The sequence below is a fragment of the Gopherus flavomarginatus genome, chromosome 2, assembly GCF_025201925.1.
Source record: "Gopherus flavomarginatus isolate rGopFla2 chromosome 2, rGopFla2.mat.asm, whole genome shotgun sequence".
NCBI classification, from domain to species: Eukaryota; Metazoa; Chordata; order Testudines; family Testudinidae; genus Gopherus; species Gopherus flavomarginatus.
The window spans coordinates 116,509,395-116,534,183 of NC_066618.1; the positions used below are offsets into that span (position 1 = coordinate 116,509,395).

The following is a 24,789-nucleotide window of genomic DNA, read 5'->3' on the forward strand; positions in this document are numbered from 1 at the left end:
ATCAGTTTTCCCCCTTTGGGAATCATCTCTGTACAACTTTGTTGTTCTTGTTCAGAATGCAAAATTCCAAGAACCATAACTGTCACTGAAAAATATTATTTATACCACCACAGAATGACATGTTTTGAAACATCTTCAGTTAACCAGAGTATCTGGAAACTCTTGGAGCAGAAAACAATTTAAGAAAGGTTAGATGAAGCTATTTGTCACTCAACAGCCTTTCCTACCAACCCCCTCTCCTAATCTGGCTAGTGGAGACATCCTGGCACAGGCCTGGAAGCTAGGAGACCTTATACAAGTCACTTTTCTCTGTGCCTCAACATCCTCACCGCCCTATTTATTTAGATTGTTAATCTGTCTTGGCAGGGACTGTATCTCATTTTGTTAGTTACTGTTCTTAGCACATAAAGGAGTCCCAATCCTACTTAAAGCCTCTAGGTACTACTCGATCTTAGCTCAGAGCTGAGAAGCATTCACCATAGAAATTTCTACTAATGAAAGGACTAGTTACCCTGCCTTTGTTAATTTCATTGTGACAATGGAGTAAAAATAAGACAAGAACTAACTCACCGCAGGTAGAGGAAAGAAAGTGAGGGGGGAATGAAAAGCATGAAGTGTCGTTTCAGGGGAGCTGGGATGCATATTATCTGTTTTCATATATAATTCCTCACTTTATTAAAAACCCACTCCAAACACTTTAAATATATGTAACTTTCAAATATTTGTTCATAGAAAAATACTATTAATTCATTTAAAGCAACTGATGAAATACTCCAGACTCCAATAAAACCTCATACACGTTGCCTTTTTGTTTAATAAAACACCAGGCTATTCAAAAGAGCCAAGCCATGTTGGTCTACTTGAGGATACTGGAGGTTCTTTGAAAGCCTTTCTACTAACACACCAACATGACTGCTGTATTCTTCTGCCCACTTGTTTAATCAGGCTGCTAAAAAAACAAAAAACAAAAACAAAAAAAAAAACACTGCTTCTCAAGAACTAAACTCCTGCCACTGCATCCCTAGTACCTGAGGTTAAAGCCCAAGGAGATACCACAGGAACAGAGTGTACAGGCGCACAGGCCTTGTGTCAATGGTCAACCTGCTCAAACAAAGGCAAAGGGGGTACTGGGGAGGCAGAAGGCCACTGGACAGGACACCACCGTGGGGGCTGGGTTCTATACCTGGCTCTGCCTCCCACCAGCTGGATGACCTTGGGCAAGTCACTTTACCCCGCAGCGCCTCGCTGTTCTCTCCCACTCTGTCCTTGTTCGTGTCTATTCAGACTGGGGTGGCAGCTAATGCTCGTGTCAGCAGAGTGCAGGGCCGGCCCCTCTCGCTACAAGGGCACTCGGGGGGGCGGGGCTTTAACATCCCAGGTCTGATCTTCGGGCTCGGCGAGCTCAGGCACGAGACACCCATGGCAGCCCCCCGCCCCAGCAGCGCAGCCACGACAGAGGAGGGGCCGAGCCGGCGGCCTCTTGCCCGGAGCGGAGGGGGTAACAGGGGGAGCGGGGCAGCGCGTGGCTCCCCTCACCGCCGCGTGCGCGCGCTAGGCGAGCCGGTTAGACACGTCTGCGAGGCCCCCCGCGGGCTGACCAGCTCCCGCCCCGGGAGACGCCGATCCCGACCCCACCCTACTGCAGGGGCTGGCTGCCCGCGAGGCGGGGCGCACTCACCGCTCCTGCCGGGGGTCGGAACAGCCATTTCGCTAACCCCCGCGACGCCGCGCCAGCTGACACCGCCATTTCGCCCTGTCCGCAGCGTCAGTCACTTGCGCATGCGTGGGGGCGGGGCTGGCCGCGCTGTTACCAGCGCGAGCCTCCGAGAGAGACCAACTGCCGGGGGAGGGTAGCGTGACGTGCGACCAGGCTTCGAGCGTCTCGTGATGCGCCAACGCAGTGCGGGGAGCGGGGGAAAGTCCTGTCCCCCCTCCCGTTGTAATGGGCTGGTCCGGGGAGGTGGGGGCTGGACCTGCTGGCAGGTGAGGTGAGTGGCGGCGGTTACTCAGCTGGGCCTGTGGCGGTTTATGCGGTGTCGCCTCTTCCTCGGCCGGTCCGGGCTGTGCGCGGGAAGCGCTGTTGAGAGTCTGGGCTGCGCCTCCAGCGCGTGGGGCTCTGGGTGAGTGCGAGGGCGCCGCCGCGGGCGGATCGGTCTGGCCCTGGGGAGACTCTGCGCGCGCGGCCTGTCCTGCCCCGTCCCGTCACTGGACCCGGATCTGCCAAGTGCTGCTGAGGGGGCTCGGCCCCCAGAAACTCTGCCCGTAAGATTTTATTTGTCAAATAACTGTGGAGGCACCAGCACGGCATTGGGGAGCACAGGCCACTGGCTGCACAGATGCTGCTCACCTGGTGCTGCTCCCTCTCCCCTCAGCTGCACCCAACCGTGACACAGCACAAGGACCGGGCCTGCCCCAGGTCCCTACCTCCCCCCAGCCCCATGCCCATGTGAGCAGGCAGATCCAAGTGTGGAGGGGCTTAGTGTGGTAGGATCCGGGTGTGGATTGAGAGGGTTCTCTGTGGGGCACTCTGGGTGTGGGCAGCTCAATGGAGGATTTGGGTGCACAGGGGGTTCTGGGTGCAATGGTAATGGGACACTACAGGGGGGGCCAGGTGAAGGGGGTTGGGGCTTAACAGGGAGATCTGGGTGTGAAGGAGATAGAGCTTGAAAGTGAGTCTCTGGGTTTTGGGGGGGTCCAAATGCTGGAGGAGTGGGGCTCTGGAGTGGGGATCCAGGTGTAGCTGGTTGGGGCTTGGTAGGGTGCAAATTCAGGTGTGGATGGCTCATTGGGATGGTCCAGGGGGAGGGGCTCATCTGGGAGGTTATGAGGGTGGGGTGAGGATCTGGGTATGAGGGGGTCTGGATGTACAAGGGTTGGGTGGATGGAGGAGAAGCTCCCTATATTGGGATCCATCCCCCTGCAGCTGAGGAGCGATGGTCACAGATGGGCTATCATCAGCAGGAGAAAAAAAATCATCTCGATTGGACTCTTACAGTTGGTATGCATACTTCCACCTTTTCATGTTCTCTGTATGTATAAATATCTTCTGTCTGTGTGTTCCAGTTCATGCATCCGAAGAAGTGAGCTGTAGCCCACGAAAGCTTATGCTGAAATAAATGTTAGTCTCTAAGGTGCCACAAGTACTCCTGTTTTTTGCGCATACAGACTAACATGGCTGCTACTTTGAAACAAGTTATTGTATGAAATTTTAGTTTGTACTGACTTCGCTAGTGCTTTTTTTTGTAGCCTGTTGCAAAACTAGGCAAATATCTAGATGAGTTGATGTACCCCCAGAAGACCTGAGTGTACTCCCAGGGTTACGTGTACCCCTGGTTGAGAATCACCGCTCTAACTCCTGGGCTTGACCTAAAAGTACGGGGGCAGGGGCACCAACTCATCCTCCTTTGGTCAGATTTTGAATGGTACCTGATCTGGTTGGCAGCCTCTGAGTACATATACAAGACCAGGCCCTGCATGTGAAATAGGCCAGCAAACGCCAGAAGGCAAATATTCTTCTGGTTCATGAATTACTCTGGAATTAGGTGAGAGATAGGTGCCACAAGTGGAGAGGCTGAAACATAGATGCGGAGGGGAACTTTTACACTGAAAACTTACTAAGTGATCCCCAAAACTCCTGCCAAGCCCTGCAGGAGACTAACTTGAGACTTAGGCACTTCAGTCTGGGGTTTGGAAGTATCATTGTGCATCCAGCTAACACTTGGACTTCACTACAGCCCTTTCAAGGGCAAAGTAGCCCACCCCTGGCAAGAGCTCCCATCCCACTCCTCTCTGTGGGCTAGCACTGTGGTAGACTTGCAGTGTCGAGGGTGCTCGGGGTTTGCAGTGATGAGGTGAAATCAGTACCTAGATGGGCGACAAGCATCTTAACACAATTAACAAATGCTTATACTCGGGGTGAGGGGGGCGAATGTGAGGAGAGGTCCTAAATCCATCAGTTCTACCCAACTCTGTTATCACTGCCCAGTGCTAGAGCGAGAGCTCTTGGACTCCATTGTACTAAAGTCTTGCATATATGGGTTATACCATAACGGACTTTGATTTGGAAAACCAAAATTATAGTTGATTGCAGTAGGGTTTTTTGCTCCTTTCATGTCTGTAAAGAAGAATTTGTTTTAGAATCAGACCCTGCCCCATATCATGGGACAAGGTCTGAAATATCTGAAGGACCTGCTTGTTGGTCTAAAGTTCTAAGAAAGGTGTTACCATCTCCATCATCCCCAGCAAAACCTGTTCTATACTTCTACCTTATCAGAGAGCTCTGATTTCACCTCTGATCACTTTAAATAAAGATGAAATGTTCATATTTTAAAATCATAATCTAGCAAATTAACTGGTTACTAAAGCAATCATTTTATTTTTAGGTCTAAAATAACTTTATTAAAGATGCTGCAGTGTCCTATTTTCTAGGCAAGTGGCTACGTTGTACCTAAGTCTGCTAAACAGATGGTAAGTACATCTCAAAGTTCTGGGGCATCTTTCTGTTTTTTCTTGATATACTACCATGCTAAAGTTCTTTCTTGTAAAGATTTTTCGGCATCACGATTAATTAACATAACAAAACATTGCTGGTATTTAAAAGTTGGCTTGTGCCAACACTTTTAGCCATGTTCACTTTCCATTCTAAGAAGGAAATGTAGAATACTTTTAAGGTATCGTTGTGTTGGAAGTATGGCATTTTAGAGGTCCTGAAATGACAGAAAAAATATTCTACAACCAATAGAACTTCCCTTTAAAAAAATCTGTTTTAGAACAATCCTTCAACATGAAGAATATTTGCTTTGTGATGTAATAAAATATGAATATATATTTGGTAATTAAGTTGTGGTGTAAACATCTGCTTAAACACATTACAAAGCCCCTGAAACTCTGAAGATTTATTTTCTTTTTTTAACTTCTTTTTTTTTTTTTTTTTTTTTTTGGAAGTACTTGTTTTGGCATCTTTACAAGAGAGGATAACGACTCATCATATTTGCGTAACACGCAGCAGTGGAGGTGGGTAACTGCTCAGCTTCTTTTATCAGATATAGCTATTGGCAGTCCAGTTTTCAGTGGACATATTGACAAATTTTAGATTGTGTGGGCTTTGGGATAGGGATGATTTTTTTGTGTTTGTACAGCACCTAATACAGTGGGGTCCAGGACTAAGGCTCCTAGGTGCTATAGTAATACAAATAATATAGCTGTGATCCATGTTGACAATCTCCACAGAAATACATAGGTCTGAAATAGCATGGAGATGAACTTCTCTCTCCCCTTGATAATTCTGTACAATACAGTGGCCAAATTGGGTTAGTGCCTGTCTATTTGACTCCAACTGAGACCACATCTTTCACAAGCAGTAATTTCACTCTCTTCAGCTGTATAAGCAATTCCTTCCACACTATTCTACTTTAAATTGTATTTCCTGTTGTACCAGGAAACTCTCTGGACTGATTCATGGAGCACTGTAGATACAGCAGGTAGGACCTCATTGCTCCACAACCCCTCTTTTGTGTGGCTGATTAAAAAAGTGGCGTTGCAATGGAGAGCCAAATGGAGCCTTGTTTTAAATAATTTTACCAATAGGCAATTTTTTTTCTTTGCAGCAGTTATTCCTGCCATACACATCTTACTTTCAACGCTCTTAAAGGAAGAATCAGCTTTTTGTGGGTTGTTTTTTTTTCCAAAGGGAGGATGAGGGAATAGTTGAAACTTTTGGTCTTATGAGAAGAAAGCAACTCCAAACTAACCAATAACCCAATCTGTTTTCCATCTAAAGGCAACTTTTATAGCATCTGGATTCATGCTTTTACTTTTATTTACATGACTATAGTATGACAGGGTTCCCGGGGTGCAGCCTGAACTATGGGACTACTGGGCCCCCTCTCACACTGTGATGTTGTTGGCAAGCTAAAACCTGTGGCAGGCACTGCACTTACACAAACATTCATAGGCACAGATACAACCAACCGAGTTACATGAATGCTCCCACTCACTCATGAACCAACAACAGAGAGGCTCCAGCCAATTCCCCCCTAGCTTCCCAGCCTTGTACCCCAGAACTGTACCGTCTTGCCCTGGTTAGAAGCCTGATCAGTCTAAGTTCATTACCAAGTCCACCCCTCCTTCGATGTGGAGAGGGTATATATTAGCCATTATAAACTGAGATGAGATTTCCTAAGCACTTCAACCGAAACACATTGTTTTAAATAAAATATAAAACAGATTTATTAACTACAGAAAGATAGATTTTAAGTGATTATAAGTAGTAAGCATAGAGATCAAAGTTGGGTACCTAAGGAATAAAATAAATTCACGGTCTAAATTTTATAAAGTAAACCGGGTTGGAATCAAGCAGTGTCTCATCCTGAGAGATAGTACAAAGTCTGAGAACTTCAATACACAGGCTGGAACTCTCCTCCAGCCCAGGACCACCCACCAGCGTTCAAAGTCTTTGTCCTCCAGATGTGTTTCCAGATGTTGAGTTGTGCAGGGAGTGAGGCCAAGTCATGATGTCACTTCCCCTTCTTTTATAGTTTCTTCCAGCTTGCTGGAAAGATCTATGCTTGTGACGTGGGGGTCCACCCCCATTGGTCAAGCATTCTCCATTGTCTACAATGCTCTTTCTCAGAATTCTTCTGGGATGGTCATTGGGAATGTAGATTCTCTTTTAACGGGCCATCAGCATGTCTGGCTACTCGATTGCTTTACCTGAAAGGCTGGTTGTGGGTGTTCCTAACCTCACAACATATTTCAGTAACACAGTGCAAAACTTCATAACCTCACATATGATAGTGCAAACAATCCAACAGAATATTAATGTTCAACAGATCAAGACTTTTAAAGTGATGCCTCGCAAAGCATACTTTGTACAAAACATATAATTATATGATGGTGAATATGCGGGTTCCAGGGTACTGCTTTGAGGTACAGAGTGCCAAATATAGTGTCCAGAGATCACCAGTAGGACAGGGGCTTCATTATATTAGTTCTCTATCCCAAAGCACTTACAACATCAGACATTTTCAAGTTTTTAAAATTTACCAAAGTGCCAGTTATCCCCACCTGCTTACCATCCTAGCCATCATTAATTGGTTGGGGGTTTTATATGTGTTACAGCAGCAATGGGACTCAAAGAACAGGTGCTGGCTTTATGGATTGGTTACAGTACTTGTTTCCATGCTTGAGTGAAATTGGCTTTCTGAGGTGCTAGGCCCTTTGTCTACTGACTGGAACTAATTTTATTATCAAAGAATAGATTGAGTAAGGTTAATAAACTTTAAGACCAGAAGAGTTCATTAGCAAAACTAGTCTGACCACCAGTGTGCATAACACAGGTAACAGACTGTTCAGTGATTATGCACTGAGTCCAATAGCTTATGTTCAACTAGACTACACCTTAAAGACTCCAAGTGATGAAGAATGTACCACTTTCCTGATAATTTGTTTCAGTGTTTAATTACCCTTACAGTAAAAAATCCATATCTTTAGTTTCAGTTTGTTCCAGAATCTAAAAGAGAAATACTGAATCAAGTATTAGATGTGGTTTTGATAGGTGCACTTGTCCACGTTACCTACTGCTATCAGCGCCCTCCCCTAATCACTGGTACCACTGACATGACTTTTTTTCCCCGTTAATCTAAAGGTGTCTCCATGAATAATTTAAATGATCCTCCAAACTGGAATATCCAACCTAATCCAAGGGATAATGGTGGTGATGGAAACAAATGGAATTATGCTTTGTTGGTTCCAATGCTGGGATTGGCTGCATTTCGTAAGTAATATTTTTTAATAGTCAGATTTTTCTGATCAGGCCCAGCATTCTAGTGGAAATACAATGTCTTGCTATGTGTGGGGGATCAGACTTGGCTGCTGAGTTCTCTGGAACCAAAAGGTTCATGCAGCATTACACTGCTCCAGCAACCCCTCTTTTGTCCACAATCCAGTGGAAAGCCAAATGCAGCCATTCTTTCTAGCTGGAGGAGGGTCATCTCAGAGCCTTTGAAGGAAGATGAGAGAATTTGGTGAATAACCCTACTTGGGGAAAAATAAAATCAGGTTCTCCAAATATAAATATTCCATAGCCCATAATGTACTCCAGACATGAGAGCAGGGAAGGGATGTATGCTTAGGAGGACTGGTATGTGCAGGTAAAGGAAGGCTAATATATAAAAATACTAATACATACATTTGTCTACACAAGCTAACTTACCTTTGTGCTTTTTTGAGAAAAAAAATTGTAGGCTGGTATAGTGTTTCCCTTTCTCTCATTCATCCTTTCTGCTCCTCCATAGTTTGCCTCTTTTAAGGGAAATGGAAAGTTTTGTGTTTAAGGCATGTGAGTTGGAGGAAGGAGACCTCTGTTCTGTTCCTAATTCTGCCATAGAGTGAGTGACCCTGGGCAAGTCGTCTAACCTCACTATTATCAGAAAACACAAGGCTCTAATAGAGATGAGGACTCCATTGTGTTAGTTGCATTGCAATTTCACATGAAGACATAGCCCCTGCACCAAAGTGTCTACAGTCTAAGGACTTTGTCCAAAGCCCCTTAAGCCAGTGGTTCTCAAGCTTATCTGGTCAGGCCCCCCCTTCTTTGTATCTGTAGTATTTTCCACTTCTCTCTCCCCCTCCTGCCCTGGCACATATATCTCCACCAGATCTGAAGGCAGAGTGGAGAGCAGCGGCTGCTGGCTGGGTGCCCAGCCCTTGAAGGTAGTGCCGTGCCAGCAACAGCACAGAAGTAAAGGTGGCAATATGAAAAGTGATATTTGTCAATATCACTTTTCACAGCAGACTTAGTGCCCCATTGCTTCCTTCCTTTTGCACTGCTTACACCTGGGAGGATTCTGCGCCACTGCACATGCACAGAATTTATGTCCTCTGCAGATTTCTTTGCTCCTCCACAGAAAAACGGCTTTCTGATGAGGAAGCCACAAGTGCAGTTATGCGACCCTCCCCAGAAGTATTTTTCAGGTGCCCAGGGCAGCCAGCAGAGAAGTAAATCACTGGGGGGTGGGACTGGGCAAGACCCTGCTGGTGGCTCTTACTCTGCACTGGGCTCAGCAGCTAGTCCCAGCTGGGCTGGGGAGGATGGGACTTCCTCTTCCCTTGCATGGCATCCAGGGCTGGGTCAGACCTACCTCCAGATTTCTCCCCCAGCTGTAGGAAGCTGTGCAACAACCCCCCCCACACACACCCTTTCCTGCACCCATCGCTCCCCAGCTGCAGGGGAGGGATCCCTGTACAAGGAGCTGCTCCTCCATCTGCCCAACCTCCATGCATCCAGACCCCCTCATACCCAGACCCTCACCCCACCCGCTGATAAGCCCCTTCTCCCTTCACCTGGACCACCTCAACAAGCCACTGACACCTGGAACCTCACCCTACTGAACCCCAAGCCGCTGCACCTGGATCCCCACCCCACTGAGCACCACTCCCCCAGCATCTGGAACCCCACACTGAGCCCCACACACACCCAGACCTCCCGCTTTCAATCTCTATCCACCCCCATCCCCAGATCCTCCTGCTGAGCCCCAGCTCCCTTCACCTGGAACCCCTGCAGAGTCCCATTACCATTGCACCCACAACCCTCCAACAAGCCTCTGTGCATCCAGATCCGCTCCCCCATCTGGATCCCTCTCTGAGCCGCCTGCACCCAGATTGCCCCACAGAGAACTCTCTCTTGACTCACACCTGGATTCCCCCTCCACACTTGGATCCTGCCTTGCTGAGCCTGTCTGCCTATGCCGGGTGCACTTGGAACAGAGTGGGAGGGCCATGGGGTGTTTCTAGGGCAGGTCCTGTACTTGCACTGTATCAGGGTTGGATGCAGCCTCAGTGCTGAGAGTCAGTTTCGTGGAGGGAGATGCAAAGTGATCTCCCACCTCTGTGTAGCCAGTGGCCTGTGCTCCCCAATGCCTTGCTGGAGCCTCCACATTTATTTGACAAATATAATTTGCATAATTTTAAAATATGTGCAGAGCTCTTCTTCCCTCCCGCCCCCCCCCCCCCCAAAAAAAAAAAAAAACCATACAGCTCACGCCTCCGTTCAAAGCCTGCCCTGTAGTTTGAGAACAACTGCCTTAAGCCCTTGGATATGGGCTAGAAGTGACATGAATGGTAGGAAAAGAGGAATATAATGAAAATTGTTGTTTATAAATCCTGTATATATACATATTTGTATTCTTTAAAAAAGTCTATTACAAGTTGTCCCTTAACCTAGCCTTTATTAACTAGCAGTTTTCATCTAGGCATTGCTGCAGAGGTGAGCCTAGAGGAAGGATTTGAAGTAGGACAGCTTAGTAACCCCTAAGGATCAGTTCAGGGAGGATGTTCCATGCATAAGATGGGGTGGAGCTGTCTGTATAAGAGCTGGATGAGGAGGCTTGAGATCTTGGTGAAGTGGATGATGTGTATGGAAGCCATGTTATAACATTTTTATGTTGTGCTTCAGAATATTTGAGTCAAATGTGATAGTGCCTAGAAACCCAAGTCAGAGATGGGGAGCCCCACCGATACAATGCTATTCCCTACCCAAGCAGTTTGACTGTAAAACTTATTTACCTGTGGTGAATAGCACTTATCTTGTATGTTTTCAGAATGCATGAAACTACAATGTGAAAAATTATCCAATGAATTGCTCTGTTTGTGGAAAACTTCAGTGTCTAGCTGTATGAGAGTTCTAAGCAGCCCTGTACAGTAATTCACATTCTTTGAATACTGTATTGTTTGACTGAGTGGTGGTTTGGTGTGCTCAAGGAATGCAGGATTATTCCTTCCATGCTTAAAAATAACTTCTTTCTTTTTGGCTCTGTAAATTGATCAGAGTAAGGACAATAAATAGCTCAAAATACTCTTATGTTCTCTCAAAGTTAATCTGTCATAGGTACACACACTATAGGAACGTTTCCTGTAACCTAAAATGTCTGTTAATCATCATCTTACTGTTGAGGCTTCTGTGCTTTAATGAGTGTTGTAGAGACTTCTAAGTTACTTAAGCAGTGTTACCAGTTTTTTCAAAATGTGTACTATTTATATACTATGGATTCTAGGTGTATGTACCTTGTAAAGAAAAGAATTAAAAAAAAATCCTGGATATCAAAGTAATATGAGCCTGAAACTGGAGAGTGCAGCTATCAGACTTAGAGCCTATGGCTAGAAAGATCTTCCTGGATCATCTAATCCATCCTCTTGGAATTACTGCAGGATTTTAAACAGTGAGGTCTGTCAGACACTGAAATAACTTTTAAAGGAAGTTCCTGAGTCATCCTCATCAGATTTTCTATATCTAAGATACTATTACTTCACAGAGGTTGTGTGATGCTTAAGTTCTTCAATATTTGTATTGTGATTTGAGATCCTGTTGTGGAAAGTTACAGACAGAGTATTAAGGCAGTTGTCCCCCTCAGTTCCTCTGCAGTCAGGGTTGCAAGTAGAATTTAACCAATATTTTAGTAAGCTCCATTCTGAAGGTGCACCATGTTGGGGCGGTAACTGGGGGGAACCCACAGAAGGTGGAGCTAGTACATCCATGGACTGGCTCTAAAATTATGTTATTACTTTCAACAGCATAGTTGCACTGTTTCAGATAACTCACTGAAGAAGGGAGGCAATGCTCTGTAGTTAGACTGCAGAGAATACTGTATGCAGGATTTGGCAGGGAAGGAATGTGTCCAGATGAATCCTCTTTGAAAATGGAACTTAAAGGTAGCCTGCAGAAGGCTAAAACATTGGGCTTGTGCCTTTTCTGTCTTTTGATGTACGAAGAAGGCCTGAGGTCCCCGCTACACCAAGCAAATTGTTAATGTTAGAAATTCAAGGCCTGTCTAGGCTGGAAGCCCCTCCTGTGAAGACTAGAAAACTAGTGAAATGGTGATAGAGAGTGAAAACTTAGCAAGTGAAAGTGACTCAGACTTTTTAAAAACTTGTTTTTAATGCCGTCTTAACTGCAGTAACTAATAGCGTGAATAAAGGAAAACGTTGTTAAAATTCAATACGTTCACCCCTTAAGGTGTTAAAACTTACAGTAAATATCCTAGGTACTTCCTTGAGATTCTCCAGTGCTAATAAGACTTGATGCTCCTGATATTTCTAAGGTTAAAAAAAGTTAAACCTGTCTTTAGTTTCTAAAGGAAAAAAAGCTTACATTTTTTAATACATCAGAAGAAAGGAAAACAGGGCAAATTCCCTTAAGAAAAGGAAGTCACCTTTGCAGGTCACCTTTAATAATCTCTGAAAAGGCAGGTAGAGAAATTTCTAAACTGTTTATTCTGGACCTCTGCCCAATGATTATCAGTTAGAATAGTGTTTAAAACAAATGAAAGATTTATATCACAAACTTTGAGTATGTGTAACTTAACCTTATTTTTACCTATAAGAATGTAGCATAACAATAATTGCTGAACCTGAAAAAAAGCCATCTCCTTACACTTCCTGAAACAGACAACTTTTTTATGGATCCCTTTCACATCATTCATTGACCCAAAACATCATCTTTTTAAGACTAGCCATGTTACTTACTCTGGTATATGAATCTATACTATGCTATACTATTCCGCTGCCTTGAAAATTTTCATCATCAAGTTACTGGCCACTTCCCTTCTAAATCAGTTAATAAAATGCAGAATTCTGAGAATGAAATTGGTAAAGTCACAAAGGAGGAGCGATTTCATCTTTACATTTTCCAATCAACACGGCGATCCATCACTAACCCACCTGTCCTTTCTGGATCTCTCACTTTTACTTCAAATCTTCTGTCTTGCTTTCCACCATATACTTCCAGTTTTTTGTCTATTCCCTTCTTACCCTAGTCCAGTCTCTCTTTAAAAGTACTGTACTAGAACTTGTAAGTCACTTACTACACTATGTCATAAACACAAACAAAATTTGTTCATTTAAAGTTGCTGTGTTCTACTCTTAATATTTTCCTCAACTACTGAAAAGCTAGCAAATATACAGTTATAGTCAAACACTTTTGTTTCTCTACATACACAAATGTGAGTCATATCAACTCTTACCTATTATCCTTCTTCCAGAACACATTGTTAAGGTCCAAGGCATCAAATTACCATAGAGTTTTAACTCCATATATACATACATAGGAGGACACATCTTAAAATTATATGTCCTCATAAGAGAGGTTTTTTGTTTGATATTTTGGAAGAAAACAAAACAATTTAACATGTCTGTAAATGAATGGCCTCCTCGCAGGTGCACCCCCCCACCCTTTGTGGCCTCAAGGCACCCTGTAAGTGGCCCCTCACCTCAGTTTCCCTCTAGGGTCCTCAGGATTATCTTCTAGTCCATCAATATAGTTTATTAACCAAAACATAGTGCAAATAGTCCATAATCAAAATGCCCAAAACATAATCCATCTCTCTCTTACACACACGCATGTAGTCTTTAAAACTCAGCTTTGTTCTCACCATACCTGGACTCTGTAAGTTCTTCTCTGTCCCCCTGCCTGGCAACCATCTCAATCCTTCCTTCTGGGGAGCAACCCTGCTCTTTGCACAGAAACTCCCACAGCCTCTCCGCTGGAAGCATCCTTGCTAGGGAAGCATCCCTTGCTCCCCCTGGCCCTCTCTTGGTTCTTCTGGGGATCAGCTGTCCAGCAGGGGAACATCAGCAGGTAAGCCCATGTGCTGTTGCCCCTTGATTCAGGCCTCTCTGGCCCTTGATTTCAGCTTAGAGCCAGCAGGTCTCTCCCTCTGTTCCTGCTCCTCCTGCCCTCAGCCCTCTGGCCCTGGCTCTCTATCTTGGGGACACCAACCAGCAAACCCCTCTTGCTGCTCTCTGCTTTCAGCCCTCTCCCAGGAACCACCTTCTCTCTCTGATAGTTTTGATCTTCTGCTCTTCCTCACCGAACCAGTCTTCTCTGACTCAATAGATTGCTTTCTCTCCAGGCCTATTGTAGCCCCCTGGGTGCTGCCATGACCTCTCATTTGGCCCAACTGAGAGCACCTGGTCTGGAACAGGAGAACTGAGAGCAGTTTCATTGAATGGGCCAGCTATCCTATTACAGTCCCCTTGTGGTAAACCACCATACAGCCTAAGGCCAACATACATACAAAGAGGACACACTGAAAGTATGAACACAAAATTCCTTTTTTTCCTAAGAAATGTTTAAACAAGTGTGTCCATCTTCTATGAATGTTGGAGTTAAACAAAGGTTGATTTTTGCATCAGTTTCCCTCAGAAAAAACAAACTGCATACATTAAAGATGAGAAATAAAAAAAAAGATAATCCCGTGGTTTACAAAGAATGACAGTTTAGTGATGGCTGCAGTGAATGTTCAACTATAGAGAAGTGTTCACCCTGAATGCAGCTATTGCAACCTGCACATCTGTTGTTACAGCAAAAGATATAGGACACTGCCTATCAAAATTTATCATCATTTATCACTGTGATTTCAAATGGGTGATTCTGAAATTGCTGACAACAAAGCTGTAAAATGGCCTATTAGAATTTTAAAAATGTGCTGTTGTGTAAATACAGCTCACTGCCTAGCAAATAATGTTATCAGAGTTAATTCAGCACATTGAAACTGGATTAGCTTAAATCAGTTGTGGGGAAATAAAACACCCAAATTACAAAAGCAAAAAATATAAAATCAGTATTTGTGTAAACTACAGAAATTCAGTTATATGCCTTAGAAGTTTTATATTGAAAGTGTCCATGTATTCATTGTAAAATGGTTCTGAAAAAAAGATGACACTTGAGTGAAACACATATTTTAAACAAATTCAAATGTCAGAAAATTCAGAGCCTTCATTCCCTCTCTATTTATTTTATAAAAAAAAACACAATGTAGAAGATACTTCCTTTCTCGCCTCTGTTAAACACAAATATCTGACAACTGTAACTATTGCTTTACCACCCTCCCATAATATGACTCATACTATTTATTTTACATCTTGTTCCTCCCTTTTCCTTTGTCTGTTATCTTTCTTCTATGTCTAGATTTGTCTGCAATCTCCATGAATGGAAGCTTTTTTTTTCTTTAAAAAGAAATATATATTTATAGTACTATATAGTAATGGTTACTTCGGGACTATTGCACTGGGCTGGCTGATGCCTGAACCTTTTACAGGACTATTCTTTGTAACATCCTCTTGATAAGGGGGTATTTTTCATACTCATCTTACCATTCCTACCTACTTCACTTTAGATAAAGATCCTATGGTTCAACTGTACAGTTGACAGAAAAAAAGTGGTGGGTCCACATGACAAATGCATATATAGATAGGAAGTTGGGCAGTGCTTGATGTAAGATTTGAAGTCTTTCCAGAAATCTTCATTTCAAGGGCTTCTTGTACCTTCAAGGCAATAAATATACCTAATTCCATTGTGAGAAAACTCTACCTATAGACAGAGTTACTCAGATGACTTAACTGACCTGATTGCAAATTAATAGACAGGTATTGACTGAGATTTAATTTTTTAAATCTTAGATCATAATTCATGAAAACTAATCTCTGTTTACACATCTGTACAATTTTTCCAGCATATTGATTCTAGCTCCAATCTTGTATGTGTCAGAAAAAAAGATACTGGAGTAAATTAATAATTTAAAAAACAATAAATCATCAGGCTGAGATGGTATCCATCCATGACTTCAGAAGCATCTGAAGCATGAAGTGGCTGATTTGCTAAGAAAAATATGCAAACTCATTAAAAACACACACTGTTTCAAAGGATTGGAGGGCAGTAAATGTTCCTGTATTTTTAAAAAAGTGTCTCTAAGTGGTGATATGGGGAATTAGAGATTGTCTCAGTTCAGGGCAACTGCACCTGTATTTCTCCTGAGTGGTCCAGCAAGGGCACCCACTGTCATGCTTCCATCTCCTCAGCCATTGTCTTTTTGGACCGAGACCCATGTCTCACTCCCTTGGGACAGTTCCTTGCTTTCACTCAGTTAGTCCCAGCAAAAACAGTCTGCTTAAACAGACCTGCCTTTTCTCTTCAGACCATTAAGGGGTGTAAGTGCTATAGTTATACGGTACCACATAACACTTCCTATGCAAGCTTATGTTATTCTTAAGGTAAAAAATACTACAGGCAAAACATGTTAAAAACAAAAGAACATACACAAATGTAATAAGCTTACCAGAATCCACTCCAATCCTGACATGGATTCTGGCAGGTGCAGTCCTCCAAGCCCCAACCCCAGGGGATTCCTTGTGATTATAAATTCATCACCGCTTCAGTTTATAACAAGCATACTCATGACAAGTTTAGCCCACCCTTATACAATTCAGGGCTCTTTGATCTGGAGTTTCCAAAAACTGGTAATTAGTGTACAGTGAGTCTATCTCCTCCTGCATATCTTCAAAAAGTTGGCTTATAGAGAAGAGCATTTGCATTGCCTTCACTTCAAGTTACTGCCTAGGAATCCACTTCACAAATATTGTTCCAGAAGGCCCTTAGAAGTTACTAATGCCATCCAGAGATTGCATTAATTTTGTCTTCATGCTAAAGAAGTTCCATACAATCTCTCACTTGCATTTTTAATACAATGAACTCTAAAGATGTTAAATTTAATTAAACTTTACTGAATTAAATTAAAACTTCATCTTAATTCCATAGATTTGTTCACCATATTACAAATCTATATTACAGGATACTGTCAGTCTGTCAGAGATCAATAAGACAAAAATAAAATAAAACACAATACCTGGAAGATCACGATATGATATGGTCTAACTAGCATGGTTTCTGCCAAGGAAAATCATGTCTCACAAAATTCCTGGAATTATTTGAACAGGGCTTTGGAGCGGAGCCCGGAGCTGGAGTGCGGAGCAGCTCTGGAGCAGTGGAGCTGCAGGTTTTTGCCTGGAGCTGGAGTGGAGCCGGAGCTCAGCTCCAAAGCTCTGTTTTTGAAGGTGTCAGTAATGTAGTAGGTAAATTAAAACCAGTTGAGATTTATCTGGACTTCCAAAAAGGGCTTTGACAAGATGCCTCACAAGAGGCAGTTAAAGAGCTTGAGTAGTAGTAATATGAGAGGCAGGCAGAGTATTGTCATGGATCAAATACTGGCTAGCAGGCAAAAACCAGAGTAGGATTAAGTGGCTAATTTTCATCATGGCAAAAGGTGAGTAGTGGGGTGCCTCCAGGTTCCATACTAGGTCCCAGGTCGTTAAACATACTTATTTATGATCTGGAAAGGAGCATGAGTTAGTGAGGTAGCAAAAATTTGCAGATGACACAAAGTTATTTACATTAGTGGGGACCAAAAAGAACTGTGAAGAACTTCAGAGAAACCTCAGCAAGAAAAGTGACTGGACATCATAATGGCAAATGAAGTTCAGTGTCACTATATGCCGAGTAATGAACACTGGGGAGGAAAATTTAGATTACTTATACCTAGGGTGACCAGACAGCAAACGTGAAAAATCGAGACGAGGTGGGGGGTAATAGGAACCTATATAAGAAAAAGACCCAAAAATCGGGACTGTCCGTAAAAAATTGGGACATTTGGTCACCCTACTCATACCCCTTAAAGGGTTCAAAATTAACTGTATTAGCTCTGGAAAAGGACTTTGGTGTCTCTGTAGACAGGTCAATTAAGACCTCTGTTCAATGCATAACTGTGGTCAAAAAAGTAAACAGGATATTGGGACACATAAGAAATAGGATAGTGAATAATATGCAGAATATTATGTCAATATGCAAATCATTGATGTGGCCTCACCTAGAATATTGTGTGCAGTACCGGTCACCCCATCTCAGGAATATTGCAAAATTAGATACAGTTCAAGGAAGAGCAATGAGACTGATCAAGGGCATGGAAAAGCTCTTAGGAAGAGAGACTGAAAAGACTGGGATTAGAAAGGAGATGAATAATAGGTGATATGATAAAAATATATAAAGTAATGAATGGCATAGATCAAGAAGTTCTGTTCTCCCTGTGTCACACAAGAACAAGAGGACATTAAATTAAAAGGTGGCAAATTCAAACTTGAAAAAAAAAACTTCCACATACATTGGTAATTAAACAGTGGAACTCATCATCACAGGAAGTCAGTAAGATCTAGAATTTAACAAGATTAAAAAAGGAATTGGACATTTACATGGACATGAAAAATATCCAATGTTGTAATAAATAATGCTAACAAATCTTTTAGAGAACAAGATGATACCTAATGTTGGGGGAAGATTATTCCATATGTTTTCCTTCTGGGGTCCTTACACCTTCCTCCGAAACTTCTGGTGCTGGCCAGTGTTGGAGACAAGATACAGGACTAGGTGAGCTTTGGGTATGATCCAGTATGCTAATTCCTGTGCTCCTAATTGTGCCTTCCAAGTAGCTCCCATCAAAATCAATAGGACTTCTGCATGTGGACCCCTTGTAAGATTGGACTTTGTGCTATTTTTTGTGTGTTTATCAGTCTAGTGGAATTATGTTTGATCTCTGATATCTGAGAATACTTAGTGTCTGATTACCAGAATTCTAATACTGAAGAACAGTTCACCCATGAACTTTCTGAGGGAATAATTATAAATTTTCAGCATAGCATGATTGTCTCAGGCTGAACAATAAAAAAGCATGTCCTCAAAATGTGAACAGAAAGTTACTTGGCCTTTAAGTCTATTTCAGTGTGACCATAAAAGCAGGAGTACATTCTCACAGCCTCATATATTGATTCAGATGTTCCTCTGTTCTGCCTCAAATTCATTACAAAGCAAAGGATTATAAAAATAAAAATGGGTGTACTTGCCTCTTCCAGGAATTACCATCAGAACAGACTCTTTCCAGGGCTCTCAGCTGTCCTGTGGAAATGATATTGGTTATACACTTCTCCTTTTTACTATCATGCCTTGACAGAACTCAGGACTACTGCCGTGATGAGCTATATGTCTGAGCCTACCCCCATCTCCAGAGTCAGAGAGAGAAGGTCTGTGACCACCAAGACCCAAACTGGTGCCTCACACTGAGAGGAAAAGTATGTTTGTTTTTTTTTAGCCCACCCTGCTCACAAAACTCCAACCTCAGACCCTGAAGTTAGGGGCCATAGAACCGCTTATCTATAAACCCTAAACTGCTTCCTCAGCATCACTTCCTTCCCCCACGTATGCTGAGAAGCATATATGTTTTAGGTGACAAATCTGAGGAACTGTCTCAGATTAAGATATCAGAGGAGGTTTTGGAACAAACTGATAAATTAAACAATAAGAAGTCATCAGGACCAGATGGTATTCATCCAAAAGTTATGAAAGAACTCAAATATGAAATTGCAGAACTGTCTGTCTTATGTAACCTATCACTTAAATCAGATTCTGTATCAGATGACTGGAGGATAGCTAATGTAAGACCAATATTTTTTTTTTAAATGCCTCCAGAGATGATCCTGGTAATTACAGGCTGGTAAGCCTAACTTCAGTACCAGGCATATTGGTTGAAATTATAGTAAAGAACAGAATTGTCAGACACATAAGTAAATACAGTATGTTGGGGAGGAGTCACCATGGAAATTAGACCTCATCAATCTATTTGAGGATGTCAACCAGCATGTGAACAAGGGTGATCCAGTTGATATAGTGTACATGGACTTTCAGAAAGCCTTTGACAAGGTCCCACATCAAAAGCTCTTAAACCAAGTAAAGCAGTCTTGGGATACGAGGGAAGGTCCTCTTATGGATCTGTAACTGTTTAAAAGATAGGAAAGAGAATAGGAATAAATTATCAGTTTTCAAAATGGAAAAAGGTAAATAGTGAGGTCTTCCAAGGATTTGTATTGGGACCAGTGCTGTTCAACATATTCATAAGTGATCTGGAAAATCTCTACCGTTGTGGTGCCCAGTCATCCAGTTTTGTGAGATCCCTTTGCAACTCTTTGCAATCAGCTTTAGATTTAACTATCTTAAGTAATTTTGTATCAGCTGCAAGTTTAGCCATCTTACTGTTTGCACCTTTTTCCAGATAAAACCTGCAGATGGTACAAAATTACTCAAGATAGTTAAGTCCAAAGATGACTGCAAAGAGTTGCAAAGGGATCTCACAAAACTGGATGACTGGGCAACAGAATGTTATATGAAATTCAGTGTTGATAAATGTGAAGTACTGCACATTGGCCAACATGTATACAGACAAAATGATGGGAGTGTAAATTAGCTGCTACACTCAAGAAAGATCTTGGAGTCATTGTAGATAGTTCTCTGAAAACGCCTGCTCAGGGTGCAGCAGCAGTGCAAAAAAGCTAGCAATGTTAGGAACCACTAGACAATGGATAGATAATGAGACTGTAAAAACAATAATGCCACTACATAAATCCATGGTACACCCACACCTTGAATACTGCGTGCTGTTCTGGTTGCCCAATCTCAAAAAAGAGATATTAGAATTAGGAGAAGCCCAGAGAAAGATAACAAAAGTGATGCGTATGGAACAATTTCCATGTGAGAAGAGAGTGAAAAGAAGGGGATTGTTCAATTTAAAAAAGAGATGACCCGGGGATATGATAGAGGTCTACAAAATCAAGAATGATGTGGAAAAAAGTGAATAAGGAAATGTTATTTATCCGTTCACATAACACAAGAATGAAATTAATGGGAGGCAGCTTTAAAACAAACATAAGAAAGTTCATCTTCACACAACTCACATTCCACCTGTGGAACTTGTTGCCAGGGGATGTTGTGAAGGCAAAAAGTATAGCTCGGTTCAAAAAAGAATTAGATAAATTAGTGGAGGAAAGATCCATCAGTAATTATTAGCCAGGATGGTCAGGGGGACAGTCCCATGATCTTGGTGTACCTAAACCTCTGACTGCCAGAAGATGGGACTGGACGATCGGGGATGGATCACTCGATAAATTGCTCTGTTCTGTTCATTCTCTCTGAAGCATCTGGCACCAGTCACTGTCAGAAGACTGGGCAAGATGGACCATTGCTCTGACACAGTACGGCCATTCTTATGGTTTAGAAATGTAGATTCATAGATTTTAAGGCCAGAAGAGAACATTATGATGATCAAGTCTGATTTCCTGTATAACACAGACTATACAACTTCTCAGTTTTGTGGGACATCTGAACTGAAGTGAACTTCACCCTTTGTGTCCTTGGGGACTAAAAAAAAAAGTTACTACTAACAGTAGCAACGGAACTTCTTTGTGAAGTACTTCAATAATTTTGATTATCAATACTATACATATTTGTTTACATGTGAAATTTGTTTTATGTATGACAGGTTGGATCTGGTCCAGAGAGTCTCAGAAAGAGATAGAAAAAGAAAAAAAAGAATATTACAGAAGACTAACATCTGTACAAAGAGATCTTGAATCAAAATATCGTGACATAATCACAGAAAATCGTCGCACAGTTGCTCACTTGGAGTTGGAGCTTGAAAAGGAACACAACAGAACCCTGAGTTATCGTGAAGCCCTGATCTCCCAGAGTCGCAAATTAGTAGAAGAAAGAAGAGTTCTAGAACAAGAATATGAAAAGTTAGAGCAAGAAAAACAGGTTCTGCAGCACTCAGGGGCAGCAGGTGCCTTGTACCAGAGTTGTCTTGCAAAGGAAGCACAATGGCAAAAGAGAGCTAATATTGTAATAAAAGAATTTGAAGAAGCACTTTTAGAAAGACAAGATATCTACTGCAGTTTTGTGTTGCCCAGAAACCAGCGGCTAGAAATAGAGAAAAATTTGCTAATTAGAGCAGCAACTGATCCTGTTGCTATGGAAATAGAAATGGAAAATGGTTTAAAAGATATTTTTAAATATGATACACATTGTGGTAATGTGCTGAACACAAACAAACGTCAAAATGGAAAACTAATGTGGCTTTATCTCAGATATTGGGAACTAACTGTTGAATTAAAAAAGTTCAAGAAAGTAGAGAAGGCCCTGTTGGAAAAATAATGTGTGGGGAAAGTGGTAGCATTTCATGCAGTATGGCACATGTAGTATATAATGACTCGCTGGTATTGTAAAGCTTCTAATTCCCTGTAGTACATTAATCTGTTTTTCCCCTTCTCATTGCAACCACATTTGCAGTACTCCCCATCCATCAGAGTGTCTCCACTGTTGGTGCCTTTCCATTGATGGGCCAACAACAAATGCTCACTAAGCAGCGCAGTTTACTCTGAGACTATGTCAACTGAAAGACTATGTTCACAGCCAGGCTAGCAGAGAATGCTCCCAACTCCTGATTTCCTGCATGGCAGTACCACTTCATGTTTTTGTGCAACAAAACTCTCAGGAAAGTACTCGGAAGTGACTGTAATAGTGAGATTTCTTGGTATATTATTTAGGCGTGAGATGTTTTCTCTGTACCAATGAAAAAAGTGCAATCATGTTTTCAAATTAGATTTGAATTGTTTTCCATGGTTGATGTGCAAATGTCACTTTATACTACATTATACATAAAAATATTTGCTTGAAATACAAAGACAGAATGCTATTTAAAATAATACAGAAGGAAAATAAAAACAAAGACTTTGATGCTTACTGATGTTAATGATAATGAGGGCATGATTGGTCTTAAATCAGGATTACATATGAGTTATAATCTAAAAGTTGCCACTTAAGGGGAATTCATACAATGGGAAAGTAAAACATTTAATCACTTATTTTTCCTTTCAGGTCTCGGTTACCAGTTTGGATTTTGCCCACATTGGTATTGCTGAAGGCCCTATTGCATTGACTGACTGATCTCTAATGGGTTGATTATTTTAAGCCTATCTCTAGTAGACAGATAGCAACATTATAAAAGCCATCATCACACGCAGCAGAGATTTCAAGGATTGATTGGCTGTAGAGAGTAAGCAACCCCCTTATCCTTATAAGTAGTCCCCCCAGATCAAGTGTGGGATATTACCTTGGTTCATGCACAGTGAGGAGTTGGGCATGGAGCAAAACCATCCCCTGGATTGATTTTGGGGAAGTAACTGACCAAACGAAATTTTCATGGAATTTTCCTCTTTGACTTCCCTCATCTGGGTATTTCAGTCATGGGGTAATCAGCCCAGGATTCTGACCTCACTGTAGAATTAAATAGAGGAAATTACTTATTCACAGACAAATAAAAACAACAGTAGAGGAGTGCAGAAAATAAAATATAAAGGCTTTCATTTTTCAAGTCTGCCCTGTTTAAAGTGCCTCTTGAAATGTTTGTTCTCTTCTGCAAAAGGAGAAAACATTAATCACTTACATAAAAAAGAGCAAAAGGAAAATGGATATACAGTAACTGAGAAGTAAAGTAACTGTTTTAAATTGATTTTGTAGATGTTTATATCGTCAATTTCTATTAAATATTGTTTACATTGCAGCAAGATGAGCAGTAACTGATTATTTCAGAATTAATTTTATTGATCTCTAGGACTAATATAGCATAATGTCTAACATTAGGTAGAAAATGAAATATGCTAAAGTGACAAACTTGAGCTAAATTTGACCTAAAATAAAAGTTGTATAACAACTGTCATTTACAGAAACTTAAATCAGCAGAAGCATATCCATGGATATTTTCCAAATGCCAATGGTTCTGTCTATCTGTGTTCTTATAACTGCACATTAATATAATAGCTGGCTGCCTCCCAAGAAATAGAGAAAATGTAAAAGGCTAATGCACTATACCAGGGTTTCCTTTGTACTTCCCCGAGGTACTCAGGCAGTGGGTTTTTCATTTGTGTTTTAATTTGATTTGATTTTCTCCTATAGATGAACAGCATTGTCCTACTTCATAAGAACCTGAAAGTTAAACTACTAAAATCCAGATTGGACGTGATTTGGGCTTCTGTCCTACATCAAGACCCACTATCCCAGACCCTTGCATCCACACAGAGCAGCGCTGGCACAGGCTGAGGGATCCATTGTAGTAGATCTCCATGTAAGGCAGGGCCCAGGTCTTTTTTGTCAAATCTGAGATAAATACAAAGATAAAAAATGAGCACCCATTTCTATTTTGATAGACTGCCATTTGTTTGGTATGAATTAAGACACAATCCTGCGGAGTTTAAAATTAAGTTAAAGAGTGAAAAGTAATTTTTAAAAAATTCTTTGTGTTTTAATAATGTTATTTTTAACTTAAGTAAGGATATCGGTTTTCAATATTTTTCTCCTGTCAATAACCCTTTTATTAATTGTAGGTACCTTTCCTCTTAAGGTTAAAAATAATTCTGTTTTGATAAAAATGAGAAATATATACCCAATATACACACTTAAGCTTTGTAAATTTTTACTACGTTTTTGAAAAAGGCCAAAATGTTTATCATCTTGGTTTACATTTTTCTATAGTTTTATCACTGATACCAACTCAAAAACATTTACAAAAAGAGGAGAGAGCAGAGAGGGCAAAAGATTTTTCAGTTTATATTAGTATTTAAATTGTGTCATTGTTTGGTTTATTCCTAATACAATGTTGTGAGGTAATCAGTGTATCAAAATGCCAGTTAGTAAAATAGAGCTATTTTTGTAAATATAAGATTCTTCAAAGTTACATTTGTTTAACATTAGATTAGTTAATGAAGGCAGGACAGTGACTCAGAGGGGAAGTCCAAAAGTACATAATAGGTTTAGGAGCACAAGTCCTACTGACTTTTAATGGGACTTGTGCTCCTAAATCTCTTAGGCACTTTTGTAACTCTTGCTCGCAATAGATAACGTTTTGTTGGAAGTTCCACTGTAAGCTTTATTTTGTCCCTTACGCTTCAAATTTTGGTCTGGGGAAGTAATTGATTTGCAATGTCCATATATAATGTAGGGTATAAGGATCTTTTTCAGAACATTTCATACTATGTCTCTAAACTACAGTTTTCAATTAACAGTTAATAAAAAAATCAACATTTTGCTCC

General features: G+C 41.5%; 2 protein-coding genes across 17 annotated transcripts in view; one reads left to right on the top strand and one right to left on the bottom strand.

Annotated features, from left to right (window-relative positions):
• Positions 1 to 1,786, bottom strand: part of SDHA (succinate dehydrogenase complex flavoprotein subunit A) — a 32,924-nt gene extending 31,138 nt beyond the window's left edge. Inside the window, exon 1 of the mRNA XM_050942851.1 lies at positions 1,679 to 1,786. Coding sequence (XP_050798808.1) covers positions 1,679 to 1,747 — 69 coding nt within the window. The 5' untranslated portion in view covers positions 1,748 to 1,786. The remainder of the gene's footprint in view (positions 1 to 1,678) is intronic.
• Positions 1,395 to 24,789, top strand: CCDC127 (coiled-coil domain containing 127). Of its 16 annotated transcripts, none has more exons than XM_050942858.1 (6): positions 1,395 to 1,498; positions 3,064 to 3,198; positions 4,383 to 4,467; positions 4,945 to 5,013; positions 7,646 to 7,774; positions 21,186 to 24,789. In XM_050942858.1, exons 5-6 carry the CDS (start codon positions 7,654 to 7,656, stop codon positions 21,854 to 21,856), a joined length of 792 nt encoding a protein of 263 aa, XP_050798815.1. In that variant the 5' UTR covers positions 1,395 to 1,498; positions 3,064 to 3,198; positions 4,383 to 4,467; positions 4,945 to 5,013; positions 7,646 to 7,653; the 3' UTR covers positions 21,857 to 24,789. The 16 variants fall into 16 exon arrangements, with proteins under 16 accessions (XP_050798815.1, XP_050798814.1, XP_050798820.1 ...); XM_050942857.1 differs by lacking the exon at positions 1,395 to 1,498 and adding an exon at positions 1,921 to 1,988; XM_050942863.1 differs by lacking the exon at positions 1,395 to 1,498 and adding an exon at positions 1,921 to 1,988 and having other exon boundaries at positions 3,064 to 3,118.

Bases quoted from the DNA above. Each gene is read 5' to 3' on its own strand.
- CCDC127 (XM_050942858.1), top strand. From the start codon at position 7,654: ATGAATAATTTAAATGATCCTCCAAACTGGAATATCCAACCTAATCCA. The intron at 7,775-21,185 runs GTAAGTAATATT...TATGTATGACAG, and splicing joins GCTGGGATTGGCTGCATTTC to GTTGGATCTGGTCCAGAGAG.